Here is a 19,789-nt window from a genome sequence, read left to right as displayed (position 1 = left end):
CGGGGCTTGATCCCAAGACCCCAAGCAAGACCATGACCTGAGCCACCCAGGAGCCCCTAACTTACCCAGGTTTTAAAGAAAAAGAAATACTCTATACAAGAACACCAAATCCATGCAGCAGCTCTTTCTGCCACAGGTCCTGTCCCCATGCTTTAATAAACCATCTTTTTGCACCAAAAACAAAACAAAACAACAACAAAAAAAACCCCACCAAATCCAGAAAGAGCTAAAGCAATGAGAAGGCACAAAAAGTCAAAGGTGAAAAGGGAAAGCAAAAATCAACTCTCCTCAGACCACATGACATCTCTCCACGGACAGATTTCCATTGGATGCCTCACTAAGAAAACTACAACAGTTGGAGCAAATTTTACAACCATCCATCTAACCCAGCTACAAACATGAAATGTAAAAGGCACAAATTTGTATTTCCTATCTTCCTGCAATTACAAAGGACTTCAAAAAGAACTTTCTGAGAAGTCAAAAACATGCTAAAGAAAAAAGAATCAAGTTATTGGGCATTTTCCACCTTACTTGCATAAGTTGTGTAAGACGTATCTGCTATTCTCAACGTCAAAAAGATAAACAGTCCACAAAAGGCAGCTAAAATAGAAATGTTCAAAGGCACTTTTCTCCACAGAAAAACCATGCATTTCTATATTAGGTCTTCCTGCTGTATAGAGATTGGTACTGAAACTCCTTAAACCTAAGTGACAGGTGTTTCTATCTTTCACACTTCCTTTTGGTCTCAAGGAATATATAAAGTTAACACCTGACTCTCCCCATCTGTGCTTGCCACCTCTCTAACTCATCCAGACATTAGTACACACGGATTAGGAGCCAGGAACGGTCTACTACTTATCCAAATCCCACTTATTCGGTTTCTACCCTCACCTCCACGTTTTCCACTTCTATTCTAAATGAGCTTCTAACTCTGCTTTCAACCCCAATGTCCTAATACCCACACACCAAAGAAATCTTCCTTAAGTAGCCTGTTCCACACGGGTCCATTTCATAGAATTCCCATAGCCACTGACTACTGCTTGTATCCACAATCAAACTCCTTGACAATACAATATCTAGGTGCTGACACTTTGTGGTATTTGTCTCCACACCTAGTAGGGTAAGACCTTACTGTTTGTTTGAAATCGTCTTCACAGAACCTGGGTAATGAGCAAGCACTAACCTGATTCTCTGAGTTCATTTAAGTCTGCAGACAATCTGAAACCAACCAACACAAAAACTCAGATATTATCTTTAGACCTTTTTTATGTGAGTGCAGTATATGTTGCTAATAAGTACAATATAATAAAGTTATGTACATACACAATGTAGGTACTCAAATTTATCTGAGATTAAGGAAAGAACTCTGGTTTGATTTGGAAACTTATTCTTACTAAGTTTCAAAACAAGCACAAAAAGCAAGTACTTTAATGGATGAAATTTAAAAAAAAAGTGCAAGGGTCTCATTTTCCATTTACTTGTTTTAAATCAATGCTTTCGGACTTAAGAGTTGCCTGACCAATCAAGGAAGTCGTAAGCTCAAGAACGAGTTTGAAATTTATATAACTGTCATCACTTAAAGCATAAGAAAGCTACCTTAAGTTCTAAAGAAGATGCTAAGGCAAGGTCCACCTCTTTGCTCTCATTTCCCTTCCTCTAAACCCATATATATCCAAACTAAACCTAGTTAAAAAATTAAGACACATGAAAAGCAGAATGTAAGACAATACAAGAATCATTGGGGCTGACAAAAAGTGCTAAAAGAATTCAGAAAACCAAAAGATCAACCGTAATTAAATTTATCCAAAAGAAGCCTTGTGAAAATGGTCTATTACCAGTCAGATCCTGACAAAGGGATAATACTTTGATTGGGAAGGTAGTAAAGGGCATGCTAGCAGGGGTAAGAATAAACTCCAGGCTCCTCTAAGAGGAAAGTCAAGGTGGCTTCTAATTCAGGGCTATATTACAGACTCTTGAAAGCCAGGCTAAAGACCTTTAAATTCTATAAATAACTGGGCGAACTACCAGTACAGTGTGGTGGGGGGACATAATACAATTCAATCAACATTTTAAGATTAGCCTTGGCATCAATATGCAATGTAGAAATTGGGGAGTGGGAGAAGGAAGAGACAATGACATGGTGACCAATTAGAAGTGTTATGGTTGGAAGGGTGCTGGGTGGCACAGTCAGTTGAGTGGCCGAACCTTGGTTTTGGCTCAGGTTGTGATCTCAGGGTTGTGAGATGGAGCCTTGCTTTAGGCTCCATGCTCAGCACAGAGTCTACTTCAGATTCTCTCTCCCTCTCCCCTTTGCCCCTCCCACTAGTGCTCTCTCATGCTCTCTCTCAAATAAATAAATAAATCTTAAAAAAAAGTGTTATAGTTGGAGACTTGATGCTAGGGATTTCTTTTCTCTGAGAATCTCTTTATGAAAATAAAAAACCTTAGAAATAAAATGACAACTATTTTAAGTATTGCTATGAGACCTAAGGACTTCCAAGAACCATAAATTAGAATAATTATCATAAATATGCAGTTCAGGGCACCTGGGTGGTTTAGCTGGGTAAGCATTTGCCTTCGGCTCAGGTCATGATCCTAGGTTCCTGGGATCGAGCTCCGGGGGAAGCCAGCTTCTTCCTCTCCCCTGCTGCCCGCCCCCCCCCCCCCCCCCCCGCCGGCTTGTGCTCTCTCACAAATAGTTAAGTATGTAGTTCAGATTAAAGCACTCAAATAGGTTTCATCTCTATGACTAGGACAATAATAATGGAAGACTTGTTTAATTTAGGTCCTCCCCTCAGACTATAGGTGTGATGGTTAATCTTATGCATCAGACTGGGCTAAGGGATGCTGGGATAGCTGGTAAAACATTATTTTGGGGTGTCTGTGAAGGTGTCTCCAGAGATTAGCACTTGAATCAAGATTAGCACTTGAATGACAGACTAAGATCACCTTCCCCAAAGTGGAGGGCTTGAATAGAAAAGGGAATAAAACTAAAAATCAGAGGAAGTGAAAATTCATCTGCTAGAGCTGGGACATCCATCTTCTACCCTCCATTATCCAAGCTTATGGTTTTCAGGCCTCCAGATTTGGGACCAAAACTACACCACTGGTTTCCTAGGCCTCCGGCTTGCACACCTCAAACTGTGGTACTTCTTTGCCTCCACAGGGGTAAGCCGATGCCTCATAAGAAATGTCTGTTTATATATTATCCATTGGTTCTGTTCTCTGGAGAATCCTGACTAATACAACATGGGCAGCCACTGTATTTGTCTTATTCACAACTCTATATTCCAGGCATCCAGCACAATCCCTTACCCACGGGAAATGCTCAGTAACATTTGCTGAATTAAAGAAAGAAAAGCCAGATTAGAGACTCTCAGGCTGGGAAGTACTTGATTTGGCACATAAGGAAAACAAAACCACTCTGTACTTCAAGAATAAAATCATCAGGAAGCATCTATTCATCTTTGATTCAAATTAGCCAAGTAATTATAAAAGTTTACAAGTGATATTCTTAACCGGTACATGTTTCTTCCTGTGCTGCTTATCCTCCCATCTTTAGGTCATTAATATCAAAGTCTTCACCAAATAACTAAAGAGCAGGAGCACTGCATCAGTGCTATAATAGCATCTCCATTCTCAAGACACTGTCTCTCAAACTTTCTTGCCAAGCCATCATCATCCAATCTTTATGTTCCTTTTTATGAGGGTAGAAAATAAGATCTGGTCTAGTACAATCTAGCTGATCCCCGCTGCCCCCAAACTCCTAAATTACCAGACTTTAACAGAACGGTACTCTCAACCACAACAAAACCCCTCTACTCTCAATTTAAATATTTGAGTCTGAAATCCTTCTGGTACTGCATTCATTCGATTACTTCTGGAAGCTGCAGACATCTAAGAACTTGAGTCTTCGACACGTTATGTAACCTCTAACCTAAAACTGTCAGTACTTACTAAGCTCCATCTTTTTAATGGCATTCATTACGAAAACAACCAATAACGCAAGACAGTTTCAACTGCATTCTGATGCAGGGTGAATCTTCAGCCCTTTTGAAAGAGAACTAGAAACATGACTTAATATGGGTTACCTCTTAGTTTTCTATTAATTATTGATAAACAAGACTGCTGTGTAACTCTTGTTCTCCTTAAGTTTCCTTGCCCATAACTGCTCCTTAGATTTGTGGCCTCTATTTTACTCTGAATACAAGGTACCTAGAATTTAATGACCTAAACTTAATCTCTCCTGCCATCAAAAATTTAAGAGCATCAATCTACTTCCTTCTCTTGCAACTTCACATTTAAGATACCATTCAGGGGCACTTGAATGGCTCAATCAGTTAGGCATCCAACTTGATCTCAAAAGTCATGAGTTTAAGCATTCCAATGGGCTCCACGTTCCACATGAAGCCTACTTTAAAAAAATTAAAAAATAAAAAGCAAAAAATACAATTCAGATTTTAAAAGGTAACATAATTTTTATCCATAATCCCTGGGATTTCTAACTTGCATAAATACCTCTGAAATGGTTTGAAATTCAGGGCATTTTCACTAAAGAAAAGACACTCAATGCTTACTGGCTACTGTAAAGAAGTGGAGGATCAGAGAGATACTGTGGAATACCTAGAACTATAAACACAAACACAGATTAGAATGATTTCTCCATACTGACAACTGTTTTAGACATGAAGTAACTGAGAAAAGACCACAGTTTTAGCTGTAGGGATGGCAATCAAAGTAATAATGCTGATAAATGGAATACCAAGAAATTTTAGATATATTAATTCAAACTTTTAATTCACTTTTAAATCTTTCTTCAAACTGTTCAATCTTTTTTTTCAAGATTTTATTTATTCGTCAGAGAGAGTGAGCGAGAGAGACAGAGAGCACAAGCAGGGGGAGTGGCAGGAGAGGGAGAAGCAGGCTCCCCGCTGAGCAAGGAGCCTGATGCAGGACTCGATCCCAGGATCCTGGCATCATGACCTGAGCCCAAGGCAGACACCCAGCCGACCGAGCCACCTGGGCATCCCAAACCGTTCAACCTTTTTAAACTGATTTTCCCACCGTTACAATCTCACATGCCTGGGGAGGGCATTTACAAGCATGTAAGTAATTTAGAGTTAAAACAAGGCTAGGAAGGGAAAAGAAAATAAATATTGGGAATCTACCAAATGAGTGACCAACCTTGCATCAAATGTATTTAGCCACAGTGACACAGACCTTGTCTAAACGATTTGGGAAGTGGAGGTGGAGTAACTCCTACATCAACATTTCTTAATCTTTTTGGTGCCACAGATCTCCCACCTTTGGTAGTCTGATAAAGCCTATAGATTCCTTCTCAGAATATTTTAAATGCAGAGAATAAAATACATAGCATTATAAAGGAAAACAATTACAGGGAAATTCAGCCACACTAAGATTACTTAATTTTGATATAGTAAAGTACATATTCTTTATTAATGAGATAAAGGGGCAGATCTAATTAGGACTATTAATTATGAAGCAGTTAGGAGTGTAAACAATATTCTGATACCTGCAACAATAATGTGTTATGAAGAAATATCTGTGATTTCTACTGGTGATAAAACCATAGGTACTGCTAAACTAGTGAAGATTTCTTGCCTCCATTTATAATAGAAATACACATCATCCTCAATTCCCATGGGATTATATCCTGTTAAACCCATCCTAAGCTGAAAATATTCTAAGTGAAAAATGCATTTAATACACATAATGTACTGAACATCATTACTTAGCCTAGCCTACCTTAAATTGTACTTAGAACACTTAAATTAGACTACATTTGGGCAAAACCATCTAACAAAGCCTATTTTATAATAAAGTGTTCAATATTTCATGTAACTTATTAAATACAGTACTGAAAGGGAAAAACAGAATGGCTGTATTGGTGTAGAATGGTTGTAAATACACCAGTTGTTTACCCTTGTGATCACCTGACTGACTGGGAGCTGCCTCACTGCTGCTGCCCAGCAACTTCAGGAGAGTGTCATACCACATACTGCCAGCCTGGGAAAAGATCAAAATTCAAAGTATGGTTTCTATTGAATGCATACCACTTTCACAGCATCACAAAGTCTAACAACCATAAACTGAACCATCCTAAGTCTGGGACCATCTTACTAGATTCAGTTAGAAGTTCATGAAAATAAAGATGTAGGGGCGCCTGGGTGGCTCAGTCAGTTCAGCACCTGTCTTCAACCCAGGTGATCCCAATTAAGCCCCGCATTGGGCTCCTGGCTCAGCAGGGAGCCTGCTTCCCTCTGCCTGCCCCTCCCCCTGCTTGTGCTCTGTCAAATAAATAAAAAAATTTTTTTTAAGATTTTATTTATTTGACAGAGAGAGAGCAAGAGCAGGAGCACAAGCAGGGGGAGAGGGAGAAGCAGGCTTCCCACCAAGCAGGGAGCCCGATGCGGGGCTCCATCCCAGATCATGACCTGAGCCGAAGGCACACGCTTAATGACTGAGCCACCCAGGTGCCCCAAATAAAGAAAATCTTAAGAAAAAGATAAGATGTAATTTTTTTCCTATCCCCCCTTGCGAGGTTATACCCTACCAGGTTAAGAATCCCTGCTTAGAAACCAATTTTTTTTTTAAGATTTTATTTATTTATTTGACAGAGACACAGCGAGAACAGAAACACAAGCAGGGGGAGTTGGAGAGGGAGAAGCGCGCTTCCCACCGAGCAGGGAGCCTGATGCGGGGCTCGATCCCAGGACCCCGGGATCATGACCTGAGCCGAAGGCAGATACTTAACAACTGAGCTACCCAGGCGCCCATCGAAACCAATTTTTTTGTTTTTTTTAATTAAGTGTTTAATTTTAATTCCAGTTAGTTAACATACAGTGTTATATTAGGTTCAGGTGTACAATATATGATTCAACAATTCTATACATTGCTCATCATGGTAAGTGCACTCTTTAATCCCCATCCTCAAAACTAATTTTTAAGGTGAAGAGACCACAGAGTAAGATCTGAGAGTTGGGTAACAAATACATGTTTTATTCAGCAATACTACCATCAACTAAGATAATTTGTTTTCCTTCTTCATCCGAATCCTCCAAAACTGCTACTACTAATCTTTGATCACAATACAGCCTTGAATTAATGCTGTAACATTTTCAAGTTCCTTAGTCTCCTTGTTCCTTGCCCTTTGCCTTCAAAGATGCATAACTGTTCCTTAATCCAAAAAATTATAAAAACACAAAACCAAAAAATGTGCCTTATATATGACCATATCACTATCCAGTACTAAAGGTACTATTTATTGATCCATTCAATATTTATGGTATCTAACAAAACTAAATTAATTCCTGCTCTCAAGCTTACAGCACAGTGTGTGCATGCAAATAAAAAACACGCGATTGGCACCTAGGTGGCTCAGTTGGTTAAGTGGCCAACTCTTGGTATCAGCTCAGGTCTCAATCTCAGGGTCCTGAATTCAAGCCCCACATTGGGTTCCACACTGGGCATGGCGCTTACTTAAAAAGAAACAAGTGAGGAAGGAGAGACCAGTGCTGAGAGGGTCCAAATTACAGCAACCCAATCTATCTTTTAGAGAGAGTCATTAAGGAAAGCTTTTCTGATGAAGAAGCATGGTTAATTCTTTGAAGTATAAAATGGAAGATGGCCAGGTAAAGGGGTGGATGGGAGTTAGTGGGCCTGAAGTTTGGTATTCACAACAAACTTAAAAGAAGCCAGCATGGTTGGGACACAGTGAAACAAGATCACTTTACTTCCTTGTTTACCAGTTAACAAATATTCTAAAATCAGATTATGGTGATGGTTGCACAACTCTGTACACACACTGAAAACCAATGAATTGTACGTTTTAAATAGGTGACGATTTATGTATGTCAATTTTCTCCTGAAAGCTGTTAAAAAAAAAAATCTTTTTCCAGGGATAGCTGGCTGGCTCAGTCAGTAGTGTATGAGACTTCTGTTCCCAGGGTTGTGAGTTCGAGCCCCACAGTGGGTACAGAGATTTAAAAAATCTTTTTTTAAGATTTATTTGCCAGAGAGCGAGCGAGTGCATGCAGAAGCAGGGGGTAGTGGCAGGCAGAGGGAGAAGCAGGCTCCCTGCTGAACAAGGAGCCCCATGCAAGACTTGTTCCTAGGACCCTGGGATCATCATCTGAGCTGAAAGCAGCTGCTTAACTGAGCCACCCAGGCGTCCCAAAAACAAAATCTTAAAAAAATAAGAAATAAAAAAAATGTTTCTCCAATCTGTTTTAATATTTATTGTACCTATGTGCCTGAAGCTGCAGGTAAGTGCTATAGGCACCCTTAACAAGCTCTGTAGATAATTATTATGCATGGTTAATGTTTGAGAAATAGTAAGTATGATTCACAGGGAACCAGAATGGGGTCCCACTGACCTGACCAATCAAAGCAGTCTCTAGATGGTTCAGGGTACTATTTAGGGCTTATACTCAGGATACTATCCCTCTGATGTTAAGGAACCATGTCCTCACACTGTCTGAGATTTACACATCCTTCCTCCTAATTTTCAGTAAAAAAAAGAGATGAATTCACAACTATATGCCAGATGCATTGCATATGCTCAAAAAGAATGAAAGTCTCGTAAAATTTTTTCTGTTCACTGAAATATGCCCAGTATCTTAACTATGCCTGGCACATAACAGGCACTCATACAGGTTTCTTGACTGAATAAAAGATGCTTATCCTCTAGAAAGTATTGTAGGAGGTACTGTAAAGTATATTAAGTTTCTAAGACACTTTTGAACATCTGAGCTTTCATTTGAAGAGAAGCTAACATTACTCTGTTCTCTCAGAGGGATACAAGGTATTAATCTTATGGAGGTTCAAAAATGGGAACACCAGGATTTCAGTAAGTGGAGCCCGGTGGTAAGAGTAATTTTAATCAAGGAGCACCTGAGTGGCATGGGGTGGCCAACTCTTGGTTTCAACTTAGGTCGTGATCTCGGGGTCATAGGACTGAGCCCCGTGTCAGGCTCTGCACTCAGCAGTCTGCTTGATACTCTTTGCCTCTGCCCCTCCCCGATGCATCCCCCCTTCAAATAAATAAATTACTCTTAAAAAAAAAAAGAATTTTAATCAAGGAAGAACAGCCAAAAAGAAAACAATCTAACCTAAATACTTAATGAACAGCATAGTAAAGGAATGGAAAAAAAATGGTATTTATGTAAAGGCATAAATCCCAGTTTCCTTAGAATTTCATTATTTTAGTTGTTACCAAGAACAACGTATTAAACATTTCTAATGTAACTAAGACTTGGAAAATGTGAAACTTAAAACTTACAAATATTTCATGCTATTACCTTCTAACAAAGCAATTTATAATCAAATCTCACACTCCCCTTTCCGTAAAAGTCACCTTAAGGACAGAACAGTCTGGTAGTGTAGGCCAATTTAACAAATAAGTACTTAGAGCAGCTTCCAGATGAGCTGAAATACAGTATAACCTGAAGTTCAGGTTAATCTGAACACCTCTCCACTATACACTTAATGATGGCACAAATGAAACATATGGATGACAAACCCACTGTCACCATCTTGTCTCCCTTAAGAAAAAAATCTCCAGTACAAAAGTTGCCACTTCCTGATGTTGCTGAACAAGAACCAAGAGAAATTCCAAAGGCCAACACTACTAAGAGATACTAAGGGATGCTAACAGATACTTAAGCTGATAAATGTCCCACAATAGCAAGCCTTCACTGTAAAATTAATGGACATTAGCATTTAATGATATGGTAGTATTTTTATACCAGCTTTCAGAGCTAAAGAAGAAACGAGCACAGCCACATTTCCATTTGTGAAATTTGCTGCCAGCTAGTGAGTTTAGCTGAATACTCAAGAAATACTAAGTACTACAGAGATGATAAATATTCCCATTAGGAACTATTGCATACATCAGGTACTCCTAAAGTTCTATAAATGTGTAGTAGAAGCCACACCCTGTATAGGGTTCCATTAAAAAGTAAATGTACACTGATAGGGCGCCTAGTGGCATAGTCAGTTAAGTGCCCAACTCTTATCTCGCTCATGTTGTGGATGGAGCCCCACTCTGGGCTCCACACTGAATACAGAGTCTGCCTAAAATTCTCTCCCCCTCTGCCCCTCCCCTGCTTGCTCTCTAAAAAAATGAATGAATGAATGAATATAAAATAAAAGAATTTCCTTATTATGAGTCATTAGTGCCTTCTTAGCCAACACTAGGCTAAGAAACAAAAGATACCTCTATCAGCAAGACATGGTTCGTTCCCTCAAGGAATTTCTAGAATGCTTTCTTATAGGAATGCATCTGGAACATGGGAGTACAAAAAATGGTTTCAAATATTGGTGTTAGATACTTTCCAGAAATCAAAGCATTTGATTATATGGGATTACAGTATACTTTCCAGTGCCATGTTTCTTGGTATAGTGATTTCCTCAATAACCTCCTAATTCATAGGAGGAGGTAAGTTAAGAAAGCAGCCTTACTAAATTGTAATTCTAGAAAAGATGGGAGTTGATGGGTGTGGACAGGAAAGAACCATTATAACCTTGAAATAGGGCACAGTTAAAACGGTTCCTAAACTCTACCGTGTATGAGAATCACCTGGGGAGTTGTTTTTTTTTTTAACTCTTGATGCCTAAGGCATACCCAAACCCATTAAATCAAAATATGTAAGATTAAGAGCCAAGTGTCAATTTTTTTTTAAAACTTCTCCATGTTATTCCAATGGGCAAAGTTTGGGAACCACTGGCACACTTTGAAGATGCATTAAGATCTATTTAAACAACACACTGGATGTGTTGAGGTTAGGCAAATTAACTACTCTGACTCTCACTTTATATTAAACCCCAACTTACAGGATTGTTGTAATGATTAAATAAGACCACGTGCATTGTCTGAATAATGGTCAATTCTACTTTTCTTTCTTGCACATACATGGAAAAATTAATGTTTAGCCACACTGTATTCAACCAACTACTCACTTATTTCAGTAGTATGTACTAACATTATAAATAAAAGGCAATTATACATTAAAGTTAGAACAAATTATTACCGTATCAGAGAATGAAAGAGCCATAGTTTATCCTACTGATCTCATCAATTTTTTTTAAAGATTTTATTTATTTGAGGGGCACCTAGGTGGCTCAGTTGGTTAAGCGTCTGCCTTCGGCTCAGGTCATGATCCCAGGGTCCTGGGATTGAGCCCCACATTGGCTCGGGAGCCTGCTTCTCCTCCTCCGCCTGTTGCTCCCCCTGCTTGTGCTCGCACTCTCTCTTTAATAAATAAAATCTTAAGAAAAAAAAAAAAGATTTTGTTCATTTGAGAGTGGGAGGGAGCACAGAGGGAGAGGCAGACTCCCAGCTGAGCACAGAGCCTGATGCAGGGCTCAATCCCAGGACCCCAAGATCATGACCTGAGCTGAAGGCAGATGCTTAACCAACTGAGCCACCCAGGTGCCTCTGGTCTCACCAACTTATATTACATTAAAAAAATAAAAAAATAAAACTCTTAAGGGGGCACTTGGGTGGCTCAGTTGGTTAAGGGTCTCCCTTCGGCTCAGGTCATGATCCCAGGGCTCCCTGCTCGGGGGGGAACGTGCTTCGCCCTCTCCCGCTCCCCCTCCTCCCCAGCTTGTGCAATCTCTGTCAAATAAATAAATAAAATCTTATTTAAAAAAACTCTTAAGACCTAAATTAATCTTATAAAATCCCTTCTATAAATGAAAGCTGACATTACATATTACAGAATTCATTCTAGGTTGAAATCTACATGACATCGCAGAAGGATCCCTAACTCTTGACTCTCATATAATGCTCTTTCCATTTCCTTTTATACTGAGGATCAGAATTACTCTCCAGCTAAATCTTTTTGTACACTTCCAAAGTCCCCATTAAAACATACCCACTGAGGACTTTCAGGCAAGAAAAAAGGGAGTATTCCTGTTCTTCAAAGGAGAATGAGGCAAAGATCTCAAGTGCTACTCATTGTTCACCACCCCACCTGATATTTTATTAGGCAAGTTGTATAGTGTACTTCATGGTGATAAAAACATTATTCACCTATAGTCTTGCATACGGGCAAATCAACATCATATCCAGAAAAATAAATATGTAAATATGATCCAAAAGACCAATTTAAAAATAAATAAATAAAACCTATCTTGCCACAAAATGTAGCTTACCATGGATTAGCTGTATTCAAAAAAATCAAATATTCTTTATCTCAATAGGGAGCGTGGGCTATACCAGTGTATACATTTGTCAAAATTCATTTAATGGCACATTGAAAGCTGTGCATTTTACTGTATAAAAATCACATGTCATTAAAAAAAAACATTAAAACACATCCATGTTACGTGACTACTGGTCATTTAAATTTCAAAAGCCACCTGAGATAGTTTTAGAAACAAAAACAGTAACAAAACCCATCGTTCTGGGGCACCTGGGTGGCTCAGTCGGTTGAGCGTCTGCCTTTGGCTTGGGCCATGGTCCCAGGGTCCTGGGATCTAGCCCCGCATCGGGCTCCCTGCTCGGTGGGAAGCCTGCTTCTCCCTCTCCCGTTCCCCCTGCTTATTTCTGCTCTTGCTCTCTGTCAAATAAATAAATAAAATCTTAAAAAAAAAAAAAAAAACCCTCATTTTAACTAGGTATTCACTTATATTTGAAAACTATTATGGGGTGGCACCTGGGTGGCTCAGTTAGGTGTCTGACTCTTAGTTTCAGCTCGGGTCATGGCTTTGGGGTTTTGAGATTGAGCCTCACATTAGGCTTCCACTCAACAGGGAGTCTAATTGGGATTCTCATTCTCTCCCTCTCCCTCTGCCCCTCCCTGCTCTCTCTAAAGTAAATGGATCTTTTTAGGGGTGCCTGGGTGACTCAATCGTTATGTGTCTGCCTTCGGCTCAGGTCATGATCCCAGGGTCCTGGGATCGAACCCCGCATCAGGCTCCCTGGCTCAATGGGAAGTCTGCTTCTCCTCCTACCCCGCCCCTGCTTGTGTTCCCTCTCTCGCTGTCTCTCCCTGTCAAATAAATAAATAAAATCTTTAAAAAAAAAACAATAAGTTACTTACATTTATAGTAGAGTTTTTCACTTTCCCTGAATGAGGCGAAATGCCATAAAGTGAAGGAGGCATAGTATGGCTCTGTAGCATCAAATGAAAAGGTGTGGGGTTTGTGAGCAGGCAATGCTGACCTTGACAGAGGTAAAAATGGCTCAGAAAAATTAGGAGTTAGGAGACTCCAGTAACCCTTCAGAGACTCAGCCGTCTAATTTGTGAGATATTAGGCTGTATTCAGGTTTCATTTAGCTCACAAATGCTACTTAAGCATCATTACATTATTCCGCAACTAGAAATCCGTTATAACCCGATATAAAGCATCTTTAGTATGCTGTGTATACATATAATATGTATATATATATGTTAGTGTGTATATGTAGGGATTCAGTTTCTATGATTTGATTATCACATTTCTCATGCACCCAGTGATCTGTAATAAAGACGTAGCCAGTGCAGATGTCATCTTTGTTCTCTGATAACAGCATTAGAACTTATTTGCAAGACATATGCTCAGTGCCAAAAAGCTAAGATTAAAATTTAAGCTGCTTTTAACACTGAAGAGTAAGGATTAACTAGTACTTTATATCTTCTATAATACTTGCCATTCAGAGAGGGCAAAAAAGTGGTTGAAAACAAGGCAACAATTCTCCCATGCCTCTCCCATCTTCTTTATTCATTTCCCTATAAAAATATATTCCATTAATTTACTTCCTTTTAAATGGTAACTGATAGTTTATCTGATGCAGATGGCATTTTTAAAGTCTTGAGAGGGGTCTCTGTACTAAAATAAGAGTCAAAGATAAGATCTAGACCTAACATCAAACTGTGATGAAATGCTTTCTGGCTACTATCATCCAAAAAGAAGTCTCAAATTTTCAGAGCTAGAAGTTCTGATATCAATGAGGCAGGTGACTTATTTAAGTAGAGAACTCTGTTCAAATAAAACCCTACCTGAAAGCTCAGTACAAAAAACTTTTTCTAGAACAGTTAGGAAACCCTAAACCTTTCGGTCCAGTATTCTTCTTTCCTATTCCAAAAGAATTAGAAAATTATTAACATGGTAAAATCCTCTTTGCATTTCACAGATGAGCAAACTAACTGATAGGCCCAAAGAGGTTAAAGGACTGACTGACCCAAGATCATTGTCAACACCACCTGATAGACCTAGAGCTTGGTATCATAAATCCTTCTTTAGAGATCACGTTATTTCGATTCAAATTGAGTACCACAAAGACAGAGAAGATGGTAACAGAAATAGTAATTTTTAATGAGCTTCCAGAAGTCAATTAACGATTTCAGTTTCTTAACTAAAGAATGACCCTAGTTTCTTAAAAACATGGAGACTAAACACCACCCTCATTCCGCTCTGTACCTTGAATGCCATGCTTCTGCATAACAATAGATCCCTTACCAAGTAAAAATCAGTCAGGTCAGCTATGTGGGCTAGATCATTTTCGGCCCTCGTTTTAGGATATCCGAAAGTAATTCAAGGGGTTTGGGGTGCAGGGGAGAAGATGGAGTTAAGTGTAATTACAGCAAAATCCAAATTGATTTTAAAAAGTAATCTCTTCACCCAACATGGGGCTTGAACTCATGACCCCAAGATCAAGAGCTGCGTGCTCTACCAACTTGAGCCAGCCAAGCATCCCAAATCTAAATATATTTACATCCATCTAAAACAATGGATAACACATAAACTGCTTCATTTAATCTCAATAAAGTCAAAATAGTTCAATATTTACCAAATATTTACCCGTATGCTATATATAGGTGATGTGGAAATAGTGGGGAACAAACTGAGGGGATGGGAAGACGCTGCCACCAATAAAGAATGCTTATGCAAAGTCTTTCTTACCCTTTTCACTTGAGTAGAAAAACAGTTCTCTCACACTTTACAACCAATGAACCACCATTGTTTCTATGTACCAGACTCCACCACTCGTAAAACAAATTTACTCTTTCTCCACCCTCATCCAATTACTACCTTCTGATTAGAGACTACTCCCAGAAGCCACACTGTATTCTTGATGCCCTCCCCAACGAGTTCAACCAAGCTTTCTTCCTTACATCCGGATCCTGAAATCCCATCTCTTCTCCCAGGAAGCGTTAATTTGAAAGCCAGGTTAATCTCTCTTTAGCTCCACCCACAGTTTATAACTACAACTATCTGCACTCAACATCTTATAATAGATGCCTGTTACTCCGCTCACGAGTTAATTTCATCTATTCATGTGCTTATTCAGTATATTACCTATGGCTCTTGTTGGTCTGTATCAGCACTGCCTTTAAATAAAAGCTACCAGATAAAAGGGTTTAGCAATGAAAATGCCAGATGCTTAATGCTTTTTGAAAGTTATTTCTAATACATTAAATTCAACGTGATTTGTGAAATTTCTAAAACCTCCCAACATGGATGAATCTCAAAAGCATTACGGTAAGTGAGGGAAGTCAGACACAAATGACCTCATACTGTATGATTACATTTATGTGTAATTCTAGGAAAAACTACAGCATGGAAAGCAAATCGGGGGGGCAGGGGTGGAGAGATATGTTTAAAGGCAAAAGGAAAGCCGTTTTAAATTTTTTGGCTAATGCAATGGCCTTTTTATTTTGAGGGAATAAAAAGCTAGACATTTTAATAAAGACTTTCATTCTTTAAAAAAAATTTTTTTTCATTCTTCCAGAGTAACATTCATTTTCTCAGCAGGTTTTTTTCGGGGGGGGGGTGGATAGGAATCATTTAAAATCTCCCATCATCTTGGACTTCACATTAATCTACCTTATAAAATAAACCTGTAAGTTTCTTCTAAGTAATTTATCACTCACAACCAAGAAAATATTTTACCATTCAACTTCTCCATTAAAAATGTCTATCAGCACTGGAGATTTTTTTAAGGATAGTATTACTTGGGTTGCTTCCACAACTGAATTAACGTATGCAATTCAGTACTTAATTCAAGATTTAAGGAATATAAACTGGAATAGAAAAAGAAATTACGGTAACTATCACTCCACTTAATTCTTAACTGTCTCTGGTTCTTTTTTACAAATGTTATGTATGAGTGTTGAAAAATGGCTTGGCTTTACACTACATTTTAGCCTCTAAACTCCAGGAAGATGGTTTTTAATCTCAAAGTCAAACACAACCTTTAAAGTTAACCATTTAAAATATCCAATGTCTTTATGTGGTCATCTTTTATCCTGATTACTATTGCTGTTTGCCTTCACCAATATCCCATCCCCCCAAAAGGCCACAATTTCCCTGATGTGAGGAGTTACTGATCAAGTAACTCAACAGGTTAAAGTTACTCATCACACTGTGGTTACCAGATTAATCTTTCTTTTTAATACAACTCATTTGAGTCAATTTCAACACAGCAGTAGTCAAACTGCCTTTGCCATTACAAAATTTAGTACACAAGCTGAAATGTAGCCAACATTACCCTTCATGAAAGAATAACACTTATAAAGGGACTGTGAGGGATTTTGCATAGTATAATTTCATTTCATGTCGCATCTGCTGCAGGGATCACAGACTGTCATTATGCCATCTCCTTCCTTGAACCCCACCGCCACCCGCACCTTTATTCTTGGCTTTTCAAAGGTTTAATCCACTCAGAGCTGCTAAAGGGGGAAGCAAGGAAGAGTAACTTGTGAACCCAAGCCTAAGAAAGGGCAGGAATATGCGGTTGAGTCACGTCGTTCCGCCATTTTCTAAGCGGAGGAGGAAGACATGTTGGAACAAAAACACAACAAAAGAGCAGCCATTTCCCAAGCCAACTCCAATAGCAACCCGAACTGGCCGAACCCGGTCACTTGGCACCTTCAAAGCCACTTCACTGGATAAACCTAAGAACATCAGAGGTGTCCGCGTAAAGAAAGCAGCAGACAAGCCGCGTAGGGATCAAAGATGACTCGCCTAACTTAACTGCAAATGAAAGCCTCGAGAGAAGAATGAGAGAAGCTAAATGGAACAGTGTAACAAACAAAATTCTAAACGAAGTTGGCAAACTAAAAATTTACTCAGTGACTGTGGTGTCTTAAGGTTCTCAGGAAACCACCGGCTATCGTAAACCCAGGTAACTCAGATACCAAGGCCCGGAATCAGCTGCTGCTATTGCCTTCCTCTACCCATTTCCCTCAGGCCGTACTGGGATTCCCTCGGCGTACCGCCTGTTTGCTCACGGGGTCTTACCGTATGTGGGGGATGCCCACCCCACCTTGAAGAATCTTATAGAGTTTGCTCTCGTACAGCAACTGGGGATGCCTGGCCTTCTGAGATTCTAGCTTCACTGCCACTTCCTGCAGGGGAGAGAGGGGATGATGGCATCAACATCCCTAAGGATTCAATGTCACTTGGGAGAGGAAGGGAGACATTAGCAAAGCTCCAACTCGAGACTAGAAGGTGAAGTGAGAGGCTCAGAAGAGAAAGTTCTCTTTGTAATTATAAAACGAGGCAACCAGCCTCAAAGGCCTCTTCAGGGGGTAATGACGAAATCGGCACGTCCTCGAAGGTGCAGAAAAATGATTCATCCAGAAAACGTAATGAAAGGTTTTGAAGGAAACTGACGATCGAAAGCAAGAACCCCAGTAGAATAAATCCATATAGTGGGGAAAACATGGGGATTAGAGAAATACGATTTTGCCGATCTCGCCTTAAACGACAGTTTAAAAAGTTCGATTAAGGTACATTTTTAACAAGCTGGGAAACTTCATAGGTTCTCCCAACCCTTCTATCGGGTTCTTTGCCTTTTAGGGAAGGAGAGCGGGGGAGGCTCCTAAAGCCAGGAAAACTGGCTCCCTCTCTGGACTCCCCTCCCCAGTACGTGCCTGTGATAGGGAAAAGCCCGAGCACTTTGGGGATTGGGGAGGGGGGGGGGTGAGGACTGGCGCAGCGTGGTCGTGAACCCCACCCCGGGTGATTACCTCGCCGTTGGTAATGTTGATCGCCAAATAAATGTCCCCGAAGGAGCCAGACCCGATCTTCCGTACCAGTTTATATTTTCCTCCGACAATGAATTCGGCCTTGGAGCCGCTGCTGCTCGCCATCCTGAGAGATGAAGATGGAGGCTGGGGCCAAGCCCCGACACCTCTGAGGGGAGGACGGAGGCCTCAGGGGCTCGTCCGCGGAACAAGGCTGCGGAGAGCGGCAGGAAACGAAAAACGTTGGCTCTTTCAAGGCGTTACAGGGCCCAGAGTCGGCCGAGAGGAACCTGATCACCGCCGCTCAATCAGGCTTCTTTTCGCCAGGCCGCAGTTTGTGAGTGGGTTCTCTCGGTTACGAGGCTGGGCCACTTGTTTTTGGGCGGCCGCCGCTGGCTCGCTTTCACACGGCGACGTCGCGGGCTGGAAAAGGGGCGCGGTGGTTTAGGGCGGCGATACCGCTGCCACCACTGCCGCCGGCTCCCGCCCGGAGGGACCCCTGTCACTCCGCCGACGCCGCCATCTTGTTACTCCGGCTCCAGCCAACACAAAATGCCCCCAGTCCCCGGGAGCCGCTTCTTCACGGCGCAGAGCACTCTGGGAAAGGGATCTCGGGCGCTAGCCCCGGAGGGTCGGCAACGAGAGGGAGGGCGGAACCGGATCCGTGAGAGTCGCGGCCCACGCTCCGAGCGTCACCCCGTCATCGCCCAACCACGCATGCGTACTGCAACCCTGCTGATTGCGCAGGCGTGCGGTGGCCCCTCCTCACCCCCGCCCGGGGCTCCCTTCCATTTCCGGTTGTTAGCTGGTCCGATCGAGCTACCTGTTAGTCATGTCGGACCCGCCTGGTTTCTGAAAGGGCGCGCGGCCGCGGGCTCCGAGAGTATGTTAGGGAGGAGTCACCTTCATTCTTCGTGGAGGATGGGAACTTCTGGCTTCCTTAGGAGTTTTGACCTTTGCTCTTTATTTGAGGCGATTTTTAACCTTTGATCTTTGCCTGGGCCACTCCCTCAGACCGGCCTGTTCCAGCCCAATTCTGGTTTGCGAGAGGCTATCGCCTCTGGTGGAGAGGAAGAGAAAAGCAGCCTTGGGCGGGCTCGGTTTGGTCAGGGCTCCGGGTTTTAGCAGAGGGTAACTGATGAAGTCTTAAGAATTAGGATTCTGCGCTCCACGGCGTGTTGGAGAATCTCGTTTTACAGGCAGGGAAAGGAGGGAAATAAGAATTATCTTATGCTTTTGTGTTGTTGCTCCACTGACACATTTGGTCCCCAGGGGGAAAAAACCCTAATACCCGATTCATAATTTTAGTGGCAGATGAGTCAACAAAATAGAATTTACAACTCTGGAAAAACTGCACCGTAGAAGTTATTATTCCAGCCACCCCACCCCCCAGCAAAAAACCCTCCATAATCATGTCTTGGTCATGTTGAAAACTGCAGTACTGACCCAAAAAACACAGGGTGGAAATAACTATTACAAAATAAAATCGATAACGTTTAAAGCAATAAACGTTAAAGTTGTAAATCTTTATACAGTAATTTTTTTTTACTAAAAATTTATTAAAAAAAAACAAATCTTGGCCACATTTTAGTTGACAAAATTTGACCTGAGGAAACGGCTTGGTAGTAATGATCACAAAAGAAAGCTCTGTAGTTGATGCTATCATCTGTAGTATGAATCAAACCTCAGTTGTAAAAATTTAAACGGAATCTCTCAAAATAATTTCATTAAAATGGAAATGGAAAAAAAGTAGGCTTTACTGCAACTTTGAAAGCTGATCAAGTAATTAGTAATGGAGTTCAGCCCAA

General features: G+C 40.7%; 1 protein-coding gene across 10 annotated transcripts in view; it reads right to left on the bottom strand.

Moving 5' to 3' along the window:
* The window catches only part of CSNK1A1 (casein kinase 1 alpha 1), a 47,962-nt gene extending 29,280 nt beyond the window's left edge, over window positions 1-18,682 (bottom strand). For 2 of the 10 annotated variants that reach the window (XR_003522221.2, XM_027606441.2), the window contains exons 1-2: window positions 17,985-18,682; window positions 17,254-17,360 (exon numbers count right to left, since the gene is read on the bottom strand). Coding sequence is in view for 7 of the 10 variants with exons in the window: in XM_027606441.2 (XP_027462242.1) it covers window positions 17,254-17,360; window positions 17,985-18,107 (230 nt within the window). In the remaining 3 variants the exon portion in view is untranslated. The remainder of the gene's footprint in view (window positions 1-17,253; window positions 17,361-17,984) is intronic. The other 8 variants (XM_027606442.2, XM_027606445.2, XR_003522222.2 and 5 more) reach the window with 7 other exon arrangements.
* Between the last annotated feature and the right edge of the window lie 1,107 nt (window positions 18,683-19,789).

This window comes from Zalophus californianus, chromosome 5, assembly GCF_009762305.2.
Source record: "Zalophus californianus isolate mZalCal1 chromosome 5, mZalCal1.pri.v2, whole genome shotgun sequence".
Lineage (NCBI taxonomy): Eukaryota > Metazoa > Chordata > Mammalia > Carnivora > Otariidae > Zalophus > Zalophus californianus.
Note: the sequence above shows the minus strand (reverse complement) of the source record. Positions and strands in the feature narration are given on the sequence as shown.